The 22,500-nt window shown below is 42.5% G+C and overlaps 1 protein-coding gene across 4 annotated transcripts in view; it reads right to left on the bottom strand.

The window, feature by feature from the left end:
- Positions 1-22,500, bottom strand: part of carm1 (coactivator-associated arginine methyltransferase 1) — a 74,578-nt gene that overhangs the window by 24,200 nt on the left and 27,878 nt on the right. For all 4 annotated transcript variants that reach the window (XM_086070975.1, XM_086070985.1, XM_086070994.1 and 1 more), the window contains exons 9-10: positions 21,715-21,804; positions 7,974-8,080 (exon numbers count right to left, since the gene is read on the bottom strand). In XM_086070975.1, the coding sequence (XP_085927101.1) occupies positions 7,974-8,080; positions 21,715-21,804 (197 nt within the window). The remainder of the gene's footprint in view (positions 1-7,973; positions 8,081-21,714; positions 21,805-22,500) is intronic.

The raw sequence follows: 22,500 nt of genomic DNA, 5'->3' as shown, positions 1-22,500 counted from the left end.
TTGTTTGTTTACTTAAATTCGAATTGTGATGAAATACTTATAAACTCCTCTGCACAATCTCCTAAAAAAAATCTATTTATCTGATAATATTCAATTGTACATTTAGTGCCACCTAGTGGTGCCAAGTTATGTCTGTAATTTTGTTGTTTTTTTTCTTTACATTTTCATCTGCAATGCCAAGCCCGTTGAACGGATCCAGTTAAAAATTAGTCAGAAAAGCCTTAAGATTGTTGCTCATGCATCAAACCGAATATTGTGACATATCGGCAAAGTGCGTGGCTATTACAGCGCTGAAAAGCCTGATGATTCACCGTGACAATAAAAGCTGCTTTAACTTGACCCCTTTAAGATGTTGAAACATGAACTTTGTGATTTTGCGTGAAATACTGTTATACTTATTTTGAGGGTATTAACATGTAATTTATAATAGAAGTTTATGAAAATAAGCAATTACTATAACAAGTGCATCTTTAGCCAACGTGTTTTTAGCAGACTTTAGTTAGCAACACTTCTTGGAAACTTGCCTCAAAATAAGCTGGGAGTTCCCTATTTTTATTTTTTTTACTTAAATTCGAATTGTGCTTAACAGCACATTATTTTCCTCTCTAGAAAGTTCGGTAGATTTTAGACAGATCGATCCCCATAGATTTTGGAATGACCTTATGTTAAATATTAGGCAACCTCTCTCTCTACCCGCTCTTAAAACACATCTTTGTTCTTTGGCGTTTGACTCGGCATGAGACTCATCATTGTTGCAATGTTTTATGGTGCCTGCTATATTTTATTATTTATTATATTTACTTACCTACTTGTATTGTTTTATTTACTTATTAATTTACCCATTTACAATATTTATTAATTTGTTTGGTGTTATTTACTTGTCTTTATTCCATGACAGATTTTTACTCCATTTACAGCACTTTGCATGAAATGAAGTTCCGAGTTGAGCAGTTTTTGGTCTGTGAGACAAAGTGTAAATAGTTTGCCAAATAGTTTCATCAAATTGTTACACTGTTGAATGTAAATAAACTGTTATTTTGCTATCAAAAAACACTTTTTTATTGTTGGTGGTAGTGTTTTATAGAAGTAAAGCACTGTTTAGGTGTTTGTGGCTTAATTCATGAAAAAAAAGTGACAAATTCACTAGAGTGCATGAAATAATATCGTTTCACAAAAAGCTTGATTTCCACGTATTTTGGTCCAAAACAGAGAATTTGGGTGAAACTAACCTATTTTCTATTGTTGATTACTGGAAAACTGAATAAGGTAGAAACAATTTGGTAGTATCTGTGTTTCCATAGTCCTAACACCAAATTTTCTGTGGACCTTGAAAGATCAGTCAAAGGCTCTAAATCAGCTGGCACCCACATGTTCTCTTTTCTGAAAATGGTTGGCAGTCAAAGAGTTAATATCCAACCATGCCCCAAATTCATTAATATATGAGGATTTAAGATTGCAGAGAGATTCCCCGAGGTAGAGGTTTAAACAAAAATGGCTTTTGGACCCAGAATTTGTACGGTTTATGGATACTCAAATTGGTATATTTTTTTAAACCAATACAGATGAAACTTCACCCTGCATAAGGTAGGAAGCTTTTAAAGATGACTTAAGTTTTACTAGCCACAGGGCCAAACAGACTTGGCATGAAACAAAAAAGCTGGAAGCGGAGATTGCGACGCTTGAAGGGGAATATTATCAAACGTTATGTCCGCAGGTCCATCGAAAACTTCTGAGAACGCAATATAACGAACTCTCCGCTTCTAAGGCAGCTTCCCATCTCCTACATCTTGAACAAACATTTTACGACCAAGGGGAAAAGTCTGGAAAATTACTGGCCTGGCATCTTTGACAATTACAGAATGAGAAAGTTATTGCTTCAGTTAAAAACAGTGATGGACAGATGATAGTTGACCCTTAAGGAATTAATAAAACGTTCAAGCTTTTCTTTGAAAAACACATATGGGACATGAACAATTTCTGGATTCCCTTCTCATACCCAAGATTCCAGGAATGGAGAGTGCAGATCTGGATGCTCCCATAACAAAGAAGGAAATATCCGAAGCAATAGATCGTATGAAAGTAGACAAGGCTCCAGGCCCGGACGGAATTTCGTTGGAAATATATACAAAATGTAAAAATAAACTCCTTAGCCCACTTTTCGACATGTTTTCTGATTCATTTGAAAAGGGAATTCTTCCTGTTTCATTGAGAGGAGCGTTGATAACTATTGCCCAAACCTGGTAAACCATGCACTGAATGCGGAAATCTCAGACCAATAAGCGTCCTTAATGTGGATTAAAAAATATTTTGCAAAGTTTTGGCTCGGAGACTGTAGAGAATATTACCTGATATTATAGCGGATAATCAGAATTGATTTATTGTACGCAGGGATTTCCCAATGTGAGACAAGTGCTGAATATTTATAGGGAAAACAGACACTGCTCTACCATCATTGGATGCTGAGAAAGCCTTTGATAGAGTTGAATGGCACGATCCACAACGATTTGGTTGTGGCGATATTTTCTGTCGTGACAAATTGAGTCATTTCTGAACCATTTCCTTTTTTTCCCTTCTTTTTTTTCATGAGAAAACCATTTCTGAACCATTTCAAATTAAATGGGGATGTAGGTAAGGTTGCCCTTTGTCCCCCTTATTATTCATTTTAGCAATCGCAGTGCGGTCTCATAAATCTCCAACTGGTTTATGCATAGGCCAACAGGAAACTAAAATGTCTTTATTTGCTGATTATGTTATTCTTTTTATAAAGGAACTGAAGAAATCCATCCCAGCCTTGTTAAAGTTAATTAACATGTTTTGAAGGATATCACGGTATAAAGTAAATAAAGAAAAATCTTCTCTAATGTTACTTAACAAAGAAGAAAGGACAAGGGCTGAAATTTCTTTCCCATTTAAAATGGTAGAGTGGTTTTCATATTTGGGCATTAAAATCGTTTCATGTATAAAATAGATAGCTATGGTTCCCTAAACCCCTCATGATTAATTATATTACTTCCTCACGAGACAGATGGAATTATTTGCCCCTATCACTTATAGCAAGAATCAATGTTCTCAAAACAAACATAATGCCTAAACTTATATATTTGTTTCAAAACATCCCGTTGCCACCTCCTATTAACCTATTTCCACACTAGAAGAGTATTTTTGTTCGCTTTTTGTGGAATATTAGAAGGCCAAGGTTACGTCTGTCACCTTTGTACTTACCATATGATAGAGGCGGCCACAAATGCTTCAACCCTTTATGGTATTACTGGGCAGCACAATTACCGACTGTGATGTTTTTTGTTTGTTTTTTACAGATAAATGTTTCCCACTCTGGATGTATATTGAATCCTGCTCTGTCCCCCTCCCTGTTCCTCAGTACTTGTACTCATCAAAAGTTAGAATGCTAAAAAAACAAGACAAAGAATCCATAATCCTATGATGATTACAATTTGATAAAAAAAAGATATGGGTGAATTGTCCTCTTTATCACGCTTTAGCCCGATATGGGGTAATTCTTTGTTCCCTCCAGGCACAGCCGACCCTGGGTTCAGGATTTGGGCTGAAAAAGGTTTGAAGACAGTAGGGGACGCAACAGGATTTGCACAACAGATTAGTTTCACTGCGATTGCTTTCTTGCCGGCCGTTTTTTCCGGGGAATAGCAAGTATATACTGCAGTGTGTGTTGCCATCAAGTCTACTATCAGGATCATGCTACGGTTACGTTACGGGGGTGTTACGTCTGGCTTCCTCATGTCCTTCAGTTCCTATACCGGGTGGTAGATGATCTGATCCATCTTATCCACTCCATTCATGGTGGCATCGTAGTCCAGAACCAGTGTCTTCTCCGTGATCAGACTGTACCCACTCCTCCGATGAATATGCATTGGACTCGGGGTACTCTTCATCGTCCGATTGAACGTCCGCCTGTGCTCCGCGTTTTCCGGCGTTAGCATCGCTAGCCGGTGAGGCTTTATGACTTGATCATAGCCGCGCATCAACGCTTCCAACTTCGGCGTCAAGCTCGGAGTCACCATCATCATCATCGTCGACATCAATGCGCTTTTTAGTATTGATCGATGCTTTCCGTCTTTGAAAAAAATGCTCAAGCGTGAGCTGCTTGCAACCGTTCGCCATTGTTGCTTCATCAGCCATTGTCCCCTCAACACTCTAGCTCCGCCTCACGTCTTCTACTGACGCCCATCCAATCTTGTCCAAATAGAGTCATCGCTGCCATCTAGGGGCCAAAACTAGTCATTATACTAACTAGATCTGGTTGATACTTTCAGCACAGCTGGCCAAGGCTTTCCTCCACCCGTTTCCAAACAAAACACCAAAAAAAAACAGTGAACGTCTTTTAACGTCTTTGGCGCCCCTCCGTAGGATTTTACTAAACGTTATTTAACGTTTTTGGCAGTAAAAGAGTTAACAAAAACGCTGATAAACAAAAAATATAACATGCAATCTTTACATGTTTACAACATGTCGTTCTCTGACGTTAATGGAAAAACAATGCATGAACATTGCTAACAATGCTATCTTGGTTCAACATGTCCATATGCTCAACTTCCCAGCTACGTAGCCTCACATTGTGTTGCTGCTGCCGAAGCTGGCTATTTTCATCCACTATTTATATATCTGAACAGGACGCTGTGTGAAGCCGTTTGGCTCCGACAGAAATTCCCCCCTATCTACGCAAACTGTGTTGACGTAATCGCATCACGAGAATAGCTCAACTCAAAGTTTGATATGATCGTAGTTTCTCTCGTATCCTCGCAAAAGTGCATTTGTGTTTCTGTGTTAGTTCTAGTAACACGCTAATCTGTGATTGGCTGAAGTTAACGTTACGCTGAGTGATGAAAGCTATGGTACTGGTTGGAAATAAAGAGATGTTAAAATTGAATAAATAACACACAAACTGTAGCTAGTTTTTTTTACGTAAATAAAAGGGAAATCTTGATGTTGGACAATAATCTTAACTAACCTGGACAATTCCTATCTCATGAGAACAATCTTGGTTTTTTTTGTAAGTTGTGGAAAACATTTTGGGAAAAAATGTCAATAAATATATTGCTGGTAAAAAAAAGACCTCTAGGAACGGCAACTGTGTACGGCTTCTGTCAGCATCAAAGCGTGCAATCATCACGTCGATTAGACTGCCTTTGAAAAGTAGTCCGATGGATCATGGCTCTAGCTGTAGCCGTTAGCACGCTAACACTGTAGACGCCCTAAACACTGGCAACAGGCACCGTACAATACAATATCAGTGTAATTAAGTCTTTTAGTGCCCTTAATTGGCGATCAAACGTATTTCAGGACGAAGTTGTTTTGTTGAGTGGTTGCAATAGTTTACGCCGGCAATATGAACGGCAGACACACATTTCGCAAGACGAGTCAAGTCATCCGTTGCGCCGCAACAGGCAAAATTTTCCCTGGAAAAACAGCAAAATAAAAGCATTCCTTGGTATTGTGCTCCACATATTACTTGGTATGGGAAGGTTTATTTTGAAGTTGGCCTTCCCCCTCCGCATTGGCGGTGTTTTGCCAGATGTGTCAAATATTTCCAATAACTTCGCTGGATTTGTCATGGTGCTGCTTCAATACAAGACCAGCCCTACTCTGCTTGTGATTGGCTAGTGGCTCTTACGCCGGAAATCTGGCGCTGTGTACTTTAAGCCCTGACACAGTATACAGTATACATTAGTGGTGTGTTGATAAGTTAGCAATAAGCTTACTTGTCAAAGGCTACACCAAATGGTAAATAATATTTTAACGGACACAAAATTATTAAATCAAATTTCCCACTGTGGTAATATAACCTAATTTAAGCAAGAAAATAGCTCAAGGAGCAAAAATAAAATAACCAAACCTTGGCTGATGCCTCCGAAGTTGAGTAGTAAGCTTAATGTGATCTTGATCTCATTTCAACTGTTGAGAGGTCAAACTTCCGAAACTTTTAAAGAGTTCAAATCTCGGTTGTTTTTCTGACCTGTGATTAGATATGACTTTCCAGTGATATTTAACAGTTCCTGAAAATTTGGGGTAGATATATTTTTCTTAAAGTACCGGTTGCTATGGACCTTTAAAAGATGTATGTGCCAAAAACCAGGGATTTCAACTAGGGATTTTGAGGTATGTCTATGTATTATATCTAATTTTAATGGGAATGAAGTGTGTCAATTTAGATTTTTTGATACAGGTCAAATCCCAAGTTTTGCCAGTTTTGCCATTTGGGGTAAATTCAGTGTAATAATCACACCATTGTGTCCCAAATTTGGGTCCCAAACCCAAATTACACATTTTAATAATTTACTTTAAAGCTATGATCATCATACTGCATAGTTTTTCTTTAAAGTTAAGTCAGCTCAGTGAGCAAGTGGTAGAGTGTCCGCCCTGAGACTGGGAGGTCGTGGGTTCATTCCCGGGCCAAGTCATACCAAAGACCATAAAAATGGCACCCATTTGCCTCCCTGCTTAACACTCAGCATTAAGGGTTGGAATTGGGGGGTTAGATCACCAAATGATTCCAGAGCACGGCTCCTGCTACTGCTCACCACTCCCTTAGTGACCGGGTCAAATGCGGAGAAAGAATTTCGCCCCACTTAGGTGGGTGTGACAATCAGTGGTACTTTAACTTTATGCTGTATTTTAGTGTCAAATAATAAACCTTTAATGGGATCATCTTTTTTTTTCCCTCCTCTTGGTCTTTCCATCCTGCTGTGTAAGTAGGAGAGCACATACACACAAGCGGTCTCAGCTGGGGAGCATAGAAATATTCACGTAAATATGGGAGATTTCTACCCCACTTGTCTTTCTGCAAATGTAGTGTTGTATATTTTATCCTGGCTTCAATTCTGTTCCACTCAAAAACTTGTTTTTGTGAAATTGGAAATGGTAGACATTGGAATACATACAGCATTTGGGAGAGAACATTCATTTTTATTGCGTCAATTCTAGAATTGAGATCTAAAAACGCTACGGCATGCCATCTTTGTAAATCTAGTTGTAATTTGGCCTTTGGATGTCCATAGTTAACCCCATACATCTCTGTAAGATTCTAGGTAATATGATACCTAGATGCTTGACCGTTTCTGCATCCTATTTCCATTTGTATTCATCCGTAATATGTTGAGGTGGGTCATAGTTTAAAGCTAATGCCCAAGTCTTGTTTACATTAACTTTATAACCTGAAAAAAAACAACAACAAAAAAACAACGTATTTTTTTAATTATTTTAAGTGTTTTTATTATTGTGGGCAATGTCTGTGTGTGTTGAGTTATGGTCAATAGTAAATCATCGGCAAACCAGTTTTTGCTCTTCACCAGCAAATGTAACCCCTTTAATACCCTTTTTGGCTCAATATATAATGCAAACAGTAGTGCAGAGAGCATGTTGCATTATACTCAATACTAATACTGTCCTGTGTCTGTCTGTACTAAGCCTTGTCTGGTCTTTGTGTAACAGTTAAGTGCAGAATTATTTTTTAATCGATCAAAAAAACAAGATCTTGAATACAAGCGGCCGAAATGAGTTAACTCTGCAGGGTGTCTGGGCTCTCCCTGAGAAGCTCGGTCGCCCAGGAGGCGCTCAGATCAGGATGCCTCCTGGACGCCTCTTTGGTGAGACGTTCCGGGCATGTCTCACTGGGAGGGAGCCCAGGACCCGCTGGAGAGAATATGTCTCCAAGATAGCCTGGGATTGGCTTGAGATTCCCCTGCAAGAGCTGGACGAAGTGGCTAGGAAGAGGAAAGCAGCTGCCGATGTCACCCAACCCCCGGATAAGCGGATGAAAATGAACAAATTGATAGATTCAAAGTTTGTTCTGTGACTACTGCAAGTTTTTTGTTCATTAATATATACCAATAATTTTGTCCATGTGTGCACATAAGGAGGAGGAGGATATTTTGGAGCAGTATTCCTAGTTAATAAATGAAATAATTTATTAACATCTCGCTTTTATGTTTGTTATTCACCTGATACGGGCATCCCTTGACTCATGCTGTAGCCTGTGTTCCAAATATTCTCAGAGGGGGAAGTGTAATGAGACCCAGGAGGTGGATTTGGTGTGGTACCCGTGTACCTGTAAATATAAAACAGACCACTGTTATGGAGGGGGGTTTGCTACCCCCCCCCCAAAAAATAATAAAAAAAGGCAAATCATTAAAATGAATGAATTCACTTATTACATTGACATTCAGCGAATTACATTGAATGATTAAATACTTAATAATTATATTCAAATGAAATCCAAGCACCGGCAAGCACGACTGCTTTGTCCCAAAACCGTGATCAATCGTTACCAAATGTGCACTGCTGTAGCCTACTCATTCCCGAATCATAGGCTACTCTAAAAATATCATAAGTCACATTATTTTTGATTTTATTGATGGGAAGCCGCACCTTCCAATACTGCCACCGTCATAGGTAACGGCAACATGAATAGTATAAAAGTAATTTTTTTTTATTGCGACTGTCGTTCAAATATTTTTTAAGTAGCCACTGATTTGGGCACAAGCTGTGCACATATTTAGTGAGGATCGATCACGTCTTTGGGACGGACAATCAACCTATATCTTTTTATAGAAGTCAGGCAAGGCGCTGCTGCCTTGACAGCCGTAGTACGTACGTGCCGCTATGTGTCTTTTTTGCCCCCCTCCCTCGGAGGAGGAACGAAACTTAAAGGATTGGAGTGAACGCGCGTATCAAATGCACCATGCTAAAACAATTTAAATAGGGATAAAGATTTAAGCATTATAGAATGTACTCGAACACAATTTAGGCCTAATATTTCAGTGTTTGATGAAATAGTAAAACAATAACCTGTGTCATCTCCAAATTAATTCACAAAAAAGGGTATATTACCCCAACACATGTAAATAAATTAAAATACAGTACTAATTGTACAAAATCATGTTTTAAACACTACTGAGCAGAAAGAATGAGCCATGCGCTCATGTTTATGCAGTGGCACGGCCGCACTTGTCCCGCGTGCTCCATTCACACAAACACTCCCTGCTCTGCCCCTTCTTTTTTTTTGGCCTGCCTCCCCAACAACCAGTGCGTACGCGGTGCTCTTGGCATCACAGCATGCGATGATCAAGTGGGATCTTGTCGGATTCAGACTTGTAGTGTGGCTACACGTCCAGTCCACGACACAGAGCGAATTTATCGGGCAATCTGACAGCGCGACTGTTGTGAAGAGCTCGACATTACTCATATACACCTAAAAACGTATAAATACGTTTTTTTTAAATGTTTTTTTTTTTTTAATGCTAGAGCATACAGAAGATGATGCAGCTTCTGACCTGAAGAGGTCGCTTTAAGGAATGGTAGTTATTTAAAAAAAAAAAAAAAAAAACGGCCAGCAGGTGGCAGCAGAGTATAAGCGATAAGCCAGGGCCATGTTGCAACTAGCTCTTTTCCCAGTGTTTTCAACAGGTTTGTGAATATTGATCAAACTTAGCTATATTCTAATGCCAATTGCTGCAAAACGGAAACAGATACAAATATGCTTTTTTTTCCTGATGAAATCAGAGATTCTAATCTCACTTTTGGTAGGTTCCATGTTTTTATAGCAATAGGACACAATATTCTGTGGGCCTTGCAAAAATCAGTCAAAATCCAGTAAAACAGCCAGGAGAGAAGCAGTTGTTTCAGTGAAAATGGCTAGGAGTGAATATGTTAGGAGGATTGCATTGAATATAGACCTTTTGCACGCGACATCACAGTTGATTCCCGGGGTGCTGTTATATGTGCCGTCGGCGAAGGCAGAATAGAGTTGTCGTGGTATGTATTCGTATGTGGAGATGTAACGAGAAAGAAAATAAAAATAGATCAAATGAAACGCCAGACTGCAGTGTGACCTCCTGTCTCCTGTAGTTCATTTCGTTTACCCCGTTTGGACCCCACCCATTTGCCGATGTGTAGCAACCGGGCGCTATCCGCGGAGACTACTCGAACTCTGGCGGAACTCCGTAAATCGCATCAGCTATAAGTCGAGATATGCTTACAAGGCACAATTTAAACTGCAATCTATCAGTTACACGGTTGAACATGGGAATAGAGAAGCCGCGAGATAATTCCACATCAATGAATCCATGGTTCGGAAGGTGAGGAAGCAAGAAAACGATGGGGTTTGCCATCATTCTGGGAGGATCCAACCGCTGGAGAAGCATTGGAGCAATCCACCTAAACAAACTGGGAGGCCGGACCGCGGTGTGTGAATGGATTGTGAATGCCTGTTAAAGTGCATGGCAACGAATAACGTGAGTACCGTGAGGTAAAATAGTTGAATTATAAAGTACAACTGAACTCACTATTTTACTCCAGTTGACATTTTAAAATACATGGTAGAATGCTTGTTACCGTATTTTAGCATACATGCTACCATTTGTTTTTAGCATGCATGCGCCAAGTATGGTACGGTGCGCTCGTTTCAGAGCTGCAATTATCTACAGTTAGCCACCAGTATCTCTGCGTGTGTGTGTGTGTGTGTGTGTGCACGTGTGCATGCAGGGGTGTGTGTGTGTGCGTGTGAGGACGTGTGTGAATTGGAAAAAACAAGGCAAACTGTCAGTGCAAGATATGTATTGTAGTATGACAATAATCAAGAAAGGGGGTTGGCCCTGATGGATATGATTCCCTATGGTACCGATGCTTAAGGCAGGAACTTACTCCACTATTAGTTAGAACATTTAATTTTATATTACAGGAGGGGGTAATTCCACCTTCCTGGAGACAGGCAACAATTTCAGTTATCCCAAAAGAGGGGAAAGACAAACAGGAGTGTGGAAGCTATCGGCCAATTAGTGTACTTAATTTGGATTATAAGATATTTACTTCTATTCTTTCCCGTAGACTAGAGGAGCTGCTTCCAGTCCTCATCAATTTAGATCAGACTTGGTTTATTCGCTAGAGGCAAACAACTGATAAAATCAGAAGAGTACTGAAAATTATGGATTATATCCACAAGAATAAATTGCAATCAATAATAGGGAGTCTGGACGCCGAGAAGGCCTTTTGATTTAGTCAGATGGGCTTTTCTAAATAAAGTATTAAAGAAGTTTGGTTTTAGGGACAAGTTCATTAGAGTAGTTCAAGCATTCTATGATAGGCCCTCAACGCGGATTAAGATCAATGGGGATTTATCTGGAAGTTTCCCCCTGGAACGGGGATGTAGGCAGGGCTGTGCAATGTCACCCCTCCTCTTTGATTTATTTATAGAGATACTAGACAAATCTGACAAAATACAAAAATCAGAAGTATACTAATATCAGGAGTAGAACACAAGGTCGCTATGTTTGCTGATAACGTTTTGGTTAGTTTGGAGAGCTCATTTAAGGAACTGATGTCCTTGAATGATTTTGGTAGGCTTTCAGGCTATAAAGTTAATATTTAAAAAACGCAGGTGATGACACTTAACTATACCCCCACCACAACCTTATGCAAATAATTTAATTTAAAATGGGAAAATGAGAATATTAAATAACTAGGGATACAATTGACTAGTAATCTTTCAAGGCTTTTTCGAGCTAAGTATGAGCCAGTATCTCTCAATATTAAAGCCGACCTACACAGATGAAACTTGGTCCCCTTTTTGAGCCTCAAGATGAATATTCTCCCACGACTGCTTTACTTATATAGGAATTTACCTGTGGAGATTTGTGACAACCAATTTAGAGAATGGGATAAATGGATATCAAGGTTTATTTGGCATGGTCAAAAATCCAGGATTAAGTACGTCACTCTTCAACTTCCAAAGGAAGGTGGAGGCTTGGGCCTTCTCTGCCTGAGGAACTATTATTATGTGGCCCAGATTGCTCCTCTCCTATATTGGTGCAATGACACATACACAGCAACATGGAAAGTGATGGAGGCAGGTATGTCAACACAATTCCCCATCCAAGCTGCATCAAAAAAAGAGAAAGGGAAAAAAAAAGAAAGAAACAATACCCATCACAATGCCATGAGAAACAACATGAAAAATTCTTACTTTTTGACTAGTGAGCTCAAGCCCCGAAGTGTCGGTGCAAAATCGAGCGTTGTCTGGAAGGTTTTCTCCTCGGATCCCACAGTCATTCTCAGCCGAGCCGGCTGGGTACATGCACCTTGCTTGAATGTTTTTCTCCTCGAGCTGTTTAACGATGTATCTGACCTGGGCGCGTTTCCTCTGCAACTCCGGAGAGTAGTCATTATCTAAGTAGATCTGCCTCTCGTCCATCTTCATCTGTACGCTGTTTCCAGGCTTGCTGCAGGATCTGTTTCTTGACTGTGTATTTGGCGAACTTAACCACAATAGAACGATGAGGATCATTTCCCTTAGGTTTCAGCATTAGCGCCCTGTGCGCCTGGTCAATCTTAATGTCCATTTCAGTGGAGGTCAGTCAGCATCTTCGGAAGTAACTTTTTCACAAAGCCCACCATGTCTCCCTCCTCGCTTCCCTCCAGGACCTGATACAGCCTTAAATTTGCCTTCTCGTTCGATTCTGAAGGTCCTCAAATCTTTCCATGAGTTCTGCCTCACGCCAAACTTTTGCGCCTTACATGAACGTGGCGCCGCCGGAAGTCCACAACAGACCTTTTTTAGGTCGGACCAATCAGGCGTTATTTAGGGCGGGACATGCAGCTGTGACGAAACCAGGAAGTGCAAACGTCGGGGGAAACAAACAAACCTAACAGACGAATGGACGCTGCAATTAATTCTGTTCTCGCAGAATTACTCACCGTTTCCTTGTTGCATGTTGAACAGCGAGGGGCGCTTTGTGCATTTTTATTTGTTAAAAACTTTGTGCTTATTTTTTGTTTTTTGGGCTAAAACGAGACCGAAGACGAGATTTTCATCCATTGCCGTGATTGGTCAAAACAAAGGCGCACAAGATGCCGCATCGTTCAATCAGCTTGAATAGAATGTCCAGCCTTTTCCAGACCAAATCACCGTGGAGCAGTCCCAGATTTATATTGTGGAGAACTCCCTCAAGTGAATCACAATTATCAACCTGGCTATTGCTAGATTATGAACGCGAAACATTAAAGATATATCTAATCTTAGACATTTCTCAAAACTGGGCTACCAATCAAAATAGAGCATAATATTAAACAAAGCCTGATATTAACCTGAACCTGCTCAGATGAGAGGCGTAACACTCCAGCTGCGATTGACACAGTGCCTTGACAATACAATGACATGGATGTAAGGATGGGTACCTTTCACGTTTGAACCGGTTCTGTTCCAATTCTCAGTACAGGTACTCGACTGTACCAATTTTCGGTACTTATGCTCTCTCTCACTCGCTCTCTCTCACTCACTCTCTCTCTCGCCGGCCCTCTCTCTCTCTCCCCCTTGCCGGCCCTCTCTCCCTCTCTCCCCCTCTCCATACCGCTCTCTTTCTCTCCCTTTCCCTCTCTCTCTCCGTCCCTTTCTCCGGACCTCCCTCTCTCCCTCCATCTCTTCGGACCTCCCTCTCTCTCTTCCTCTCTCTCTCTCCCTTCCTCTCTCTCTCTCCCTCACCGTCTCTGTCTCTCCCTCACCGTCTCTGTTTCTCCCTCACCGTCCCTGTCTCTCGCTCTCCCGCTCGCTCGATCGCCCGCCCTCTCTCTCTCTTTCTCCCCCCTCCCACAGGTGTGTTGGAGCAGGGAAACATCCAAAACCTGCAGGACACCGGCCAGGGCCAAGCTTGGACACCCATGGTGTATATCAGCGGTGTCAATGTCCAGTCCTGCATGTCTTAGAGGTTTCACACGTTCAACACAGCTGATTCGTATTTAAGCTCATCAGCAAGCTCTGCATGAGCCTGTTAATTATCCTGATCATTGAATCAGGTGTGTTGGAGTAGAGAAACCTCGAAAACATGCAGGACTGAGGCCCTTGAGGACCGGATCTTGTTCTATATAGTCATGTCTGCTAGTATTAGCACTGTATGTGTGAGCACCACTGATCTAAATATAAGACTGGCTAGCCGATAGGCCAAGACTTTTGAAGCCGCCATATTGCTCCTCTCAAGAAACGTTTCTCAGTGGAGCAAACTTGTGTTTGCTAGGTGACTTAACAACAACTGACTAACCACATAAACAATTTCAATCTATACTTGTAGCCCTTACTATCGCAAAAAAAACAATTCTTGTTAACTGGAAAAATAAACAAACTCTGAATATCGACCAATGGTCTAACCTCCTCATAAATCACATTTTAATGGAAAAAATATCTGCCTCAAATAAAAACCAAATGTCAAAATTTAAAGAAACATGGTCTACGTATATAGAATTTTTTAACCTAAACCTGGTTACTTAATTCTGCCTGTTAGCGAGAGCCACAGCAGCGTGAAAACTTGCATTGATGTTTCTGTATTTGGCAATTTGTAACTAATGGTTGTGTTTTTATAGTCAGGAACCCGGCTGCTGGCAGGGATCGAGCGGATTCGCCTCCGATGGGCACTAGGGGTTGATATTCGGATTCACGGCATGCCAGTGGGTTAATTCTGTGGGTGCTGTCCCCCCTGGCTGGGCGTGGGCGGGTCTGCCCCTCTGTTGGCTGCTGGGTGGCGGCTGCGTCTTGGCCGTTCCCTGGGTCTCTTGGGGGGTGCTACGTTGCGGGGCTCTCCCTGGTGTCTGGGGCGGCGTCGCTCCGGCGCGGTCCGTCGCTCTGGGCCCGGCGACGCGGTTCGGGGCCTGTGGGCCGCCGGGGTGCCCCGTGGTTCCCTCTCCCCTCCCCCTTCCTCCCCCTTCCTCCCCCTTGCTGCCTCTCCCTCCTCGCCTCTCCCCGCCCGTCCTCCGCCTCCCTGTCTCTTCTCCCCCGTCACCCTTCCTTCTCCTCTCCCCCTGTCTCTGCGGCCCTGCCGCTGCCCTCTGCCCTTCTTGTCGTCTCCTTCCCCCCTCCCCGGTACGCCTTCCTTCCCCTCCCCTGGGCCGGGGGCTCCATCCATGGCCCGGGTCTCGGTGCTCCGGGGGCCGGCGGGGGTGGCTGGGGTTTGGTGTTGTGCCCGCCCCGCTCCGGTGGGCATCCTGGCGCCTCCTGCCCCCGCCCGGTTGTGGGGGAACCCTGTTGGTCGCTCCTCTTAACTCACTACACTAGGTTTGCACAATACACTTTTATAGACATATAGGGCACATAACACATTTTGGGGGGGTGGGGTAGGGTGGAAACACCGTCTTCACCCTACAACTCCCCTCCAATTTTAATGCACCACACAACTGGGGGGGGGGGGGGGGGGGCTTGTGGGGGTGCCATCGGTTGGGGACCGCGGTATAGAGCAGTGCTGCGGCCCCCTGTCCGTGTCCCCCCCCCCCCCCCACTATTTTTTTTTTAATGCGCCACATACACTCAGTGACATGCTTGGGAGGCGGGTGGATCGGAGCGTGGGAATATCATTTCCCTCGGCTCCGGTTCACCTGCACCTAATTTTAATGCACCACACACACATATATACACACACTTGTATATACACTGGGTGGGGTCACATTCACGGTTTAGGGGTAGAGTTCGCCAGTCGGCGAGCTGGCGGACTCAGTAACAGGGGTAAACTTTCACAAAGAACGCTGGGGTGACGACCGGGGCCTTTCCCTGCTGGGCCTGGGGTTCGGGGGTGTCGGCCGTCTCCCCTTCTGCCCCCGGTGTTCCGTCCCTCCACGCGGCGGGGGGTGGAGTGGGCGCGGCTGCCCTCTCCGCTCCGCTCTCCGGCCCCTCTTCGGCGCCGGTGCCTGGGTGCGGGGGGTCCCCGGGGGCTGGGGGTTGGGGGGCTGCCGGTTGGTCGGGGGGGGGGGGGCGTGGGTGCTGCGGGTGTCTGGGGGCTTGGGGACCTGGGGGCGGCTGGGGTGGATGGGGTGCGGGGGGTCGTGGGGGTGCGGGGGTTGTGGGCCGGTGGGATGCCTGGCGGGCCTGCAGTGCCCCGTCCTGCTGCGTTGGGTCGGGGGCGCGGGCCGTGTTGGGGTGGGGGGCGCTCCTGCTCCTGGGCTTGCTCTCCGGCCGGTGGCCCTGTCGGGGCCCGGGGGTCGTCCTTTGGCGCTGCCGCGGCCTGGGGGGCCCTGAGGTGTTGCGCTTGCTCTGTCCTGGCAGGGGTCGACGGCTCCCCTCTTTGGTGGAGATTTTCATGCATGCCAGATCCACCACACCAGCATCTATCGAAACTCGGACACAATCTGCTTCCTCCTCAGGTCATTGAATCGGTGGAGGCTGGTGTCTGTGGATCTCACTCGGCTTCGTCTGTCCTTCCTTCCTTTCCTCAGTCTCTCCTTCGGTCTCTTGAGGTCTCCCTGATTTTTTTTTTGGGGGGATTTGTTGGAATTTAGATGTTTCTGGGGTTGGGGAAGAATTCTGGTGGGCGGCTCGGTGGGTGGTGTCTGGTCGGTGCTGGATTTCACTTTCCTTTGTTTTCTTGGGTCCCCTCGGGTCTCGGTGAACGGTATGGGATTTTTTCTAATAAGTTTTTGGTGAGCTAACAAATACACGCACGCACGCACGCACATACACATACTCACCCACATACAAAAAGAAAAAGAAAAAAAAAATATATATATATATAAAACAAAGAGCAATGATGATGACATTACCGAATGAACAATACTGAGCACTTAAAAAAAAAAAATTTTTTTTTTTAAATAAAACATTTTTTCTCAGCATACGATCCTATACATTTACAGTAGCGAAATTGGAGAACATTTAAGACAGTATATAGTAGAAACAGCTTGATTTATAATGTTTTAAATTTGTTAAACATAAACAAGAGGACTTCAGACATTTTACAACTTGCCTTAAATACATGTGTAAATTATATGCTTAATGATGTTTACAGGAGGAAACTTGTGTATTTTTATTAAAGAGTTATAACTATAATTCAACAAAAGATACCTCTGCCAAATCTAATATTGGGGTCTAAGGAACTGAGTGATAAAAGATAAAGGCGGTCTTCAAAGCAGGCCATACGGTCCACTTATTATTTTTACTTGTTAAAAAAATAGTGAACACCGCGCCACCCCCCGGCCCTATACTAACTGCCTACGAGCTGTATATGTCTCATCTGTACCTATACCGTATAGTTATACAGTAGTCTGCTCGTGAGATGGGAGGAGCAAGATGGCCGCCCTGTGACTTCAACGGCTTGCACGGGCGTGTATGGGCTATCCAGTCATATATTCAGATCAGTGGTTAGCACCGTGTGTGTAATATGATGCTCTGTTTGGCACGCTAACATATTTGTAAGGGTAATGGAGGCTTTAGTCAGTGAACTCGCGTTTATTAATAACCAAAACAGTCTGCCACCGAACGCATTGACATCGAACCTGCTCCCTCACGAAGGTCTTTTTCTCTCCTTTGATTCGCGAGTTGCGTTTATGAACTCGGACATAGCAACGACAACACATTACAATGAAGCACAAAAAAGTTTGTTACAATATGCATGCAGTACAGTGCTTAAATAAAAGTTCCTCCTCATCTTTTTAAGAATTTCTTTCTTATTTTTTTCATTTCAGGTGCATACCACACTTTGTTTGTGTAGATCAATTTACTGCTTTTAAAATACAGTACACATACTAGTGAAGCAAAACAAATCATATTGGAGAAATGTTAAATAAATAAAAAATAATACAAGTATTAATTTTAGTTGTGTTTAGCACAGTGCATGTGCTTAATTTTACTCATCTGATTTCACTTCACTACCTTCTAGACCTACATTGAAAAGGCTTAGTCTCCAAGAAGAGTGAAATATAAATAGTTTCATAGTATTAGTGCTATTTTTGGCTCAATTTTAAAATACACTTAAGATTTATAGCAAAAAAAATCTAAACCTACTGTATCACTATCAGTTTATAAGCATGCCAGAAATTATGGTACAAGCTGCATTATCTAATCAAAGTTCAATGTATTATCATCTTAATTGTCATCATTATTAATTTGTACATACTTTTAAAGAATTCAAAACGTAAACTAATGATGGTTTAAAAAAGAGCAGCCGTTTGCTGGTGCAATATGCTGCTATTTACATATCGTCGTTGTCCTGTGAAAAACACGTTCATTTCATTTCATGTCATTTTTGACAGTTTTACGTTCATGAGATGAAACCGAATGCAGACATCCCCCCCAAAGTTTTTTTTAAAAGTTCATAATGTTTGCCACAGGACAGCAACAATATGTTCCGATTAGTCGACTAATCGCGACTACTGTTGGTGATTAGTCGACTAGCAAAATAATCGTCCTGAGGTTTTTCTTTATTAAGACAAAAAAAGGTTGTGCTTTATCTTGACTAGTTTCGGCAGTTGTCGCCGAAAATAGTCAAAGTAAAGCACAACCTTTTTTTGTTTTAAAAAAGAAAAAACACAGGACGATATAGATTTGTAGACAAGATGAATTTTTTTTAGCCACTAGCAAAATAATCGTTTGTGGCAGCCCTAATTAATACACATAAATTTATATTTAAAAAAAAAACGTGTGAAGCAAAGTTCTGTGCAATGAGCAACACAAAGAACAAAATTAAACATTAAAAATTTATGAATTAATAATTGATGTTATCTTCGTTTCTTGTGCAGTTGTATTTCAAGAACGTAAAGCCTGCCTCGCAATGAGTTTGAAGCTCGAACCCACGGACTCCCAATTTACCCGACATGGTCTGTAAAGCTCGCTAGTTTGGCCACAAGCTTTCGCTATTTTAAATATGGTCACCAGTAGAATATCCAAATTACATTGTCTATATACCTTAACGATGTTGAAGCCGTCGTGTACCTTCCCGCATGATTTGATTTGGTGGGGGAAGATGGACCTCTCAGTTTCGGTGCGGGCGACGTGCGCAGGTACAGCGAGGGAGAATGCTGCCAACACCTCCCTCTCAACTGATTGCAGGGACATTGCCACTCTGTGCCCGGCGCGGAGGCTGTCATACTTCATAAATTGTATTTGTTTGGATTGGCGCCACAAAAATCTTTGTTTGCAAATCAAGAAACATATTTTTAGCTTGTGAAATCCTGCGCGAGTGGGTGACTTAAGTACGCTGGTGTACGTCTAATGTTGCGTTCAAGTGCGCCATGGAAAATCATCAACTCTTCTACCCCCGCACAGGCATAACTTAGAAAGATGTGCTTCAGAACCGAAACATGGCACTAATTTTACGTGAATCGGTGCTTGGAAGTAATGACCCAAATCGGTCCATACCACAAAATGTCTTTGGTACCCATCGCTACCTGGATGAATGCAAATATTCACAGGCCAGAGATGACAAATCTGCATTACACATTAGGTCAGAAAAAGACCAGTTTACCATGTTTTAATATCAAGCTGCTAATTTAATGGCAAATACCCCACTCTGGGTCAGATCCACAAAAGGTTATTGTAGCTTTTGCGCGCCGCTAAACGGTATAAATGGAGCAATCCGAAAGCATGTAATCCACTAAGCACGCGCAGATGGGGAAATTTAGTACTAATGGCGCTGCCAATCAGATTGTGCCCCGGTGCCACTGTGGTTTTCGGGCGTACGGAAATTAGGTCATTTGCACACATTTGGCAGAGAAATTGCCCACCTCTATGCAAATGAGACTTATTGATAAACAGCATCACTAACGCCAGTGCTAATAGCCACACAGAGTTTGAGTGACGCAATAGACGCAAATAGACGTCAAGGCTCTCATGCAGAATTTCCAGTGATCATGGCAGCAGTGGCATGGAAAAGGCCAGGCAGAGATGAAGAGAACGCTTTTGCACCTTCTCGGTCCAACCTTGCTTTCTGATAATTTCATCTTCTCGTAACTGTTATTATACTGCCATGTTCTTGGCGCAAATGCATTGCCATGTGTGGTAAATCGGGCGCAAATTTGCTCCCAGCAGTCAAACTTTGTGGCCGTGTTTGGGCTGGTATATCATTTAGAGTAAGGTCCTTAGTGAATAGGATGTTAACAGGGAGCAAGCTGTGGGTGCATATCTGGAGCAATTTTTGGCGCTGTCAGCGGACCCAGAGCATTCTTGGTTGATTCAATGTTTCCTCTAGGATTTTTTTCAGCAGTGGGGGCAGGCCAACTTTGGGTTGTGAAAAATTGGTAATTTTTTTTTTCACGTCGTGCCCAACAAATCAATTTGTCAAGGGAGGGAGGTGGGTGGGTGGTGTCTGCAGGGCTCTACACTAACTTTTACTGTTGGCCAGGATTTGGTTGCACCATTTTTGGTGGAGGTGCAGCTTGACCATATTTGCTGATGTACAGTCATCTCAATTTGCGTGGGTTCATATGACGTAAAGATCGATATATTTTACTGTAACAAGAACAGTCTGCAACAAGCAGCGGCTGGCAAAATAAGTCAATTTTATATAATTTTAAAAGAAAACATTGAGGGGAAAACATGTTTTTCTTTTATGTGAACATTATTTTGTTCAACACAGAGGGTCCAGTTCTTTAAGTGAGGCCTCTCAACCATCTTCCCCTTGGAAAATCCAATGCTTTAAAACCTGCCTGAGCATCATAACAAATCAAATCAGTGCTTCCCAATCAGGTGTACGTGAACACAAGCGCAGATGTCTGATGAAAATAAAACTGCTATACTATGACTGATTATTCTTGTTCAGAGTTTGGCTGCTGTGGAAAGGGGACTAATGTAAAGTCACTCCAGCTTTTGGTGGAAAATGTTATAAGAATTATATATAAGAAAGGAATCTTTCATTCTTTATTTTTGATTCATTTACATATAAACCACTAGAATGGAAGAATAGTTATTAGATAAGTTATTGTAAACATAAGTGATTAAAATGTAGCCTTGGTTGTAATTAGGTAAAATAGCAAAGTGATTTCACCCACATCATTCTTCTTTATATATATCAGCTTTTATAGAGGGATAGAAAGCCCACATTGTTTACATATTTGGCATTTTTAACGTTTAATGCATTGATGGACTTTCTGTGTGCGTATGAAATGTCCGAACGTATTTGAATGTATGGCACGTCTGGCAAGAGACGTCAATGTTTACATTCTCATTAGCGGCTAACTGCTAATGCCGGAGACTTGTGCCGTATCATACAATGACGTCGTAATTAAATAGCGTTTTTTTGGTGCCCTTAGCGATTGAATATGATTTAAGGATGGCTTAAGGATGGCGTGTTGATCTTGGTCGTCGAGAGAAGACCCACCACACTGAAGGGAAAAAAACAAACGACCACGAAATACTGCGGACCGTAACGAGTCAAGATAGAAGACACGCCACCGTGCGTTTCGAGGGTCCATTTCAAAATAAAAGCCTACAAACTCCGTTGCATTGACGTCCAAGTATTAGTTGGTAGCCATTTATTTTAGTCGGCCTTCAGCAGGCAGCGCGTGGTGGCTATCTTGACTCATCCTCGCACTTGATCGAACGAGTTATGGCTCAAAGATCCGTTGCACTACTGATTAAAATGTGCACTTGCGCCCAGCAAATGGATGATTTAACCTAATAATTTAATTTTTTTAACCAGCAAATACTGTAAAGTTGACCATATTTGTGGTAAATTGGTCGCAGTGTTGAGCCCTGCTGTCTGGTCGTCTTTCACCATCCATGCGGTGTAACACTGCGTGGCTGCACTTCTCTTCAGCCCCCAACTGCTTTAATTAGAAATTTGAAGGAGCTGTGGCTACGATTAAGGAATAGCAGGGCCTCTGCTTGGTTCATACTCAAATGTGTCAATCTTACCGTCAGTGCCTCATCAGCCATACAACCCAGCGCTTGTCACTGAATGGTACATAACACAGGCTGTTAACTTTATTTATTTACAAACTCACCTGAAAAATGGGTTCTTTAAATCCAAGAGGTTGCTGGACTTTGATCCTGTCTGGTCGACCTGGGCAGCAATACTGATGTCATAACTTTGTCTGTGAGGAAAGATTTTTAAATATCACTTGATGAATAGATACACCTAGGGGCAGATGGGGGAGAAAAGCGGCCCAGGAGTCATTGACAGACCCGGCCCACTTCATGCGTGTAATTACACACAGACGCGCGCACACACACACGCATGGTGTTTCATCTCAATACGTCACTTTACATGTAAAATCTCATATCTTGTGACAAGATAAAATTGGTTTTGTTGGAAAGAAAAACATCCCAATTTTTTTTTTTGCTGCGGTGGTTTTAACAGACCATTGTTAAATCACAATCAAGATTTTATCTTTTTGTGTAAAATGCCATTTCAAACTATTTACCTCTTATTTGCATAAAATGTCTTTCATTGGACAGCAGAAAGCGTTCCAACATTAGTGGATGATCTGAAGACTCGGATAACTGAGGCCTTGTTAACTCTTTGACCGCCATAAACGTTATAAAACGTTTAGCATAAACCTAGGGAAGGGCGCCGAGGACGTTAAAAGACGTCCCCTATGTTTTTTTTTGAAAACGGGTGCAGGAAAGCCTTGGGGGCAGCTGTGCTGAAAGTATCAGGCAGATCTGATTAGTAAAAGACTCGTTTTGGCCCCTAGAGGGCAGCGATGACTCTCTTTGCACAAGGTTGGATGGGCCGCCCACCGTGGGCGTCAGTAGAAGACGTGAGGCGGAGCTAGAGTGTTGAGGAG

Source organism: Leptonotus elevatus, chromosome 1, assembly GCF_054856555.1.
Source record: "Leptonotus elevatus isolate MCC_2025b chromosome 1, RoL_Lele_1.0, whole genome shotgun sequence".
Lineage (NCBI taxonomy): Eukaryota > Metazoa > Chordata > Actinopteri > Syngnathiformes > Syngnathidae > Leptonotus > Leptonotus elevatus.
This window is presented reverse-complemented; position numbering and strand designations above follow the sequence as displayed.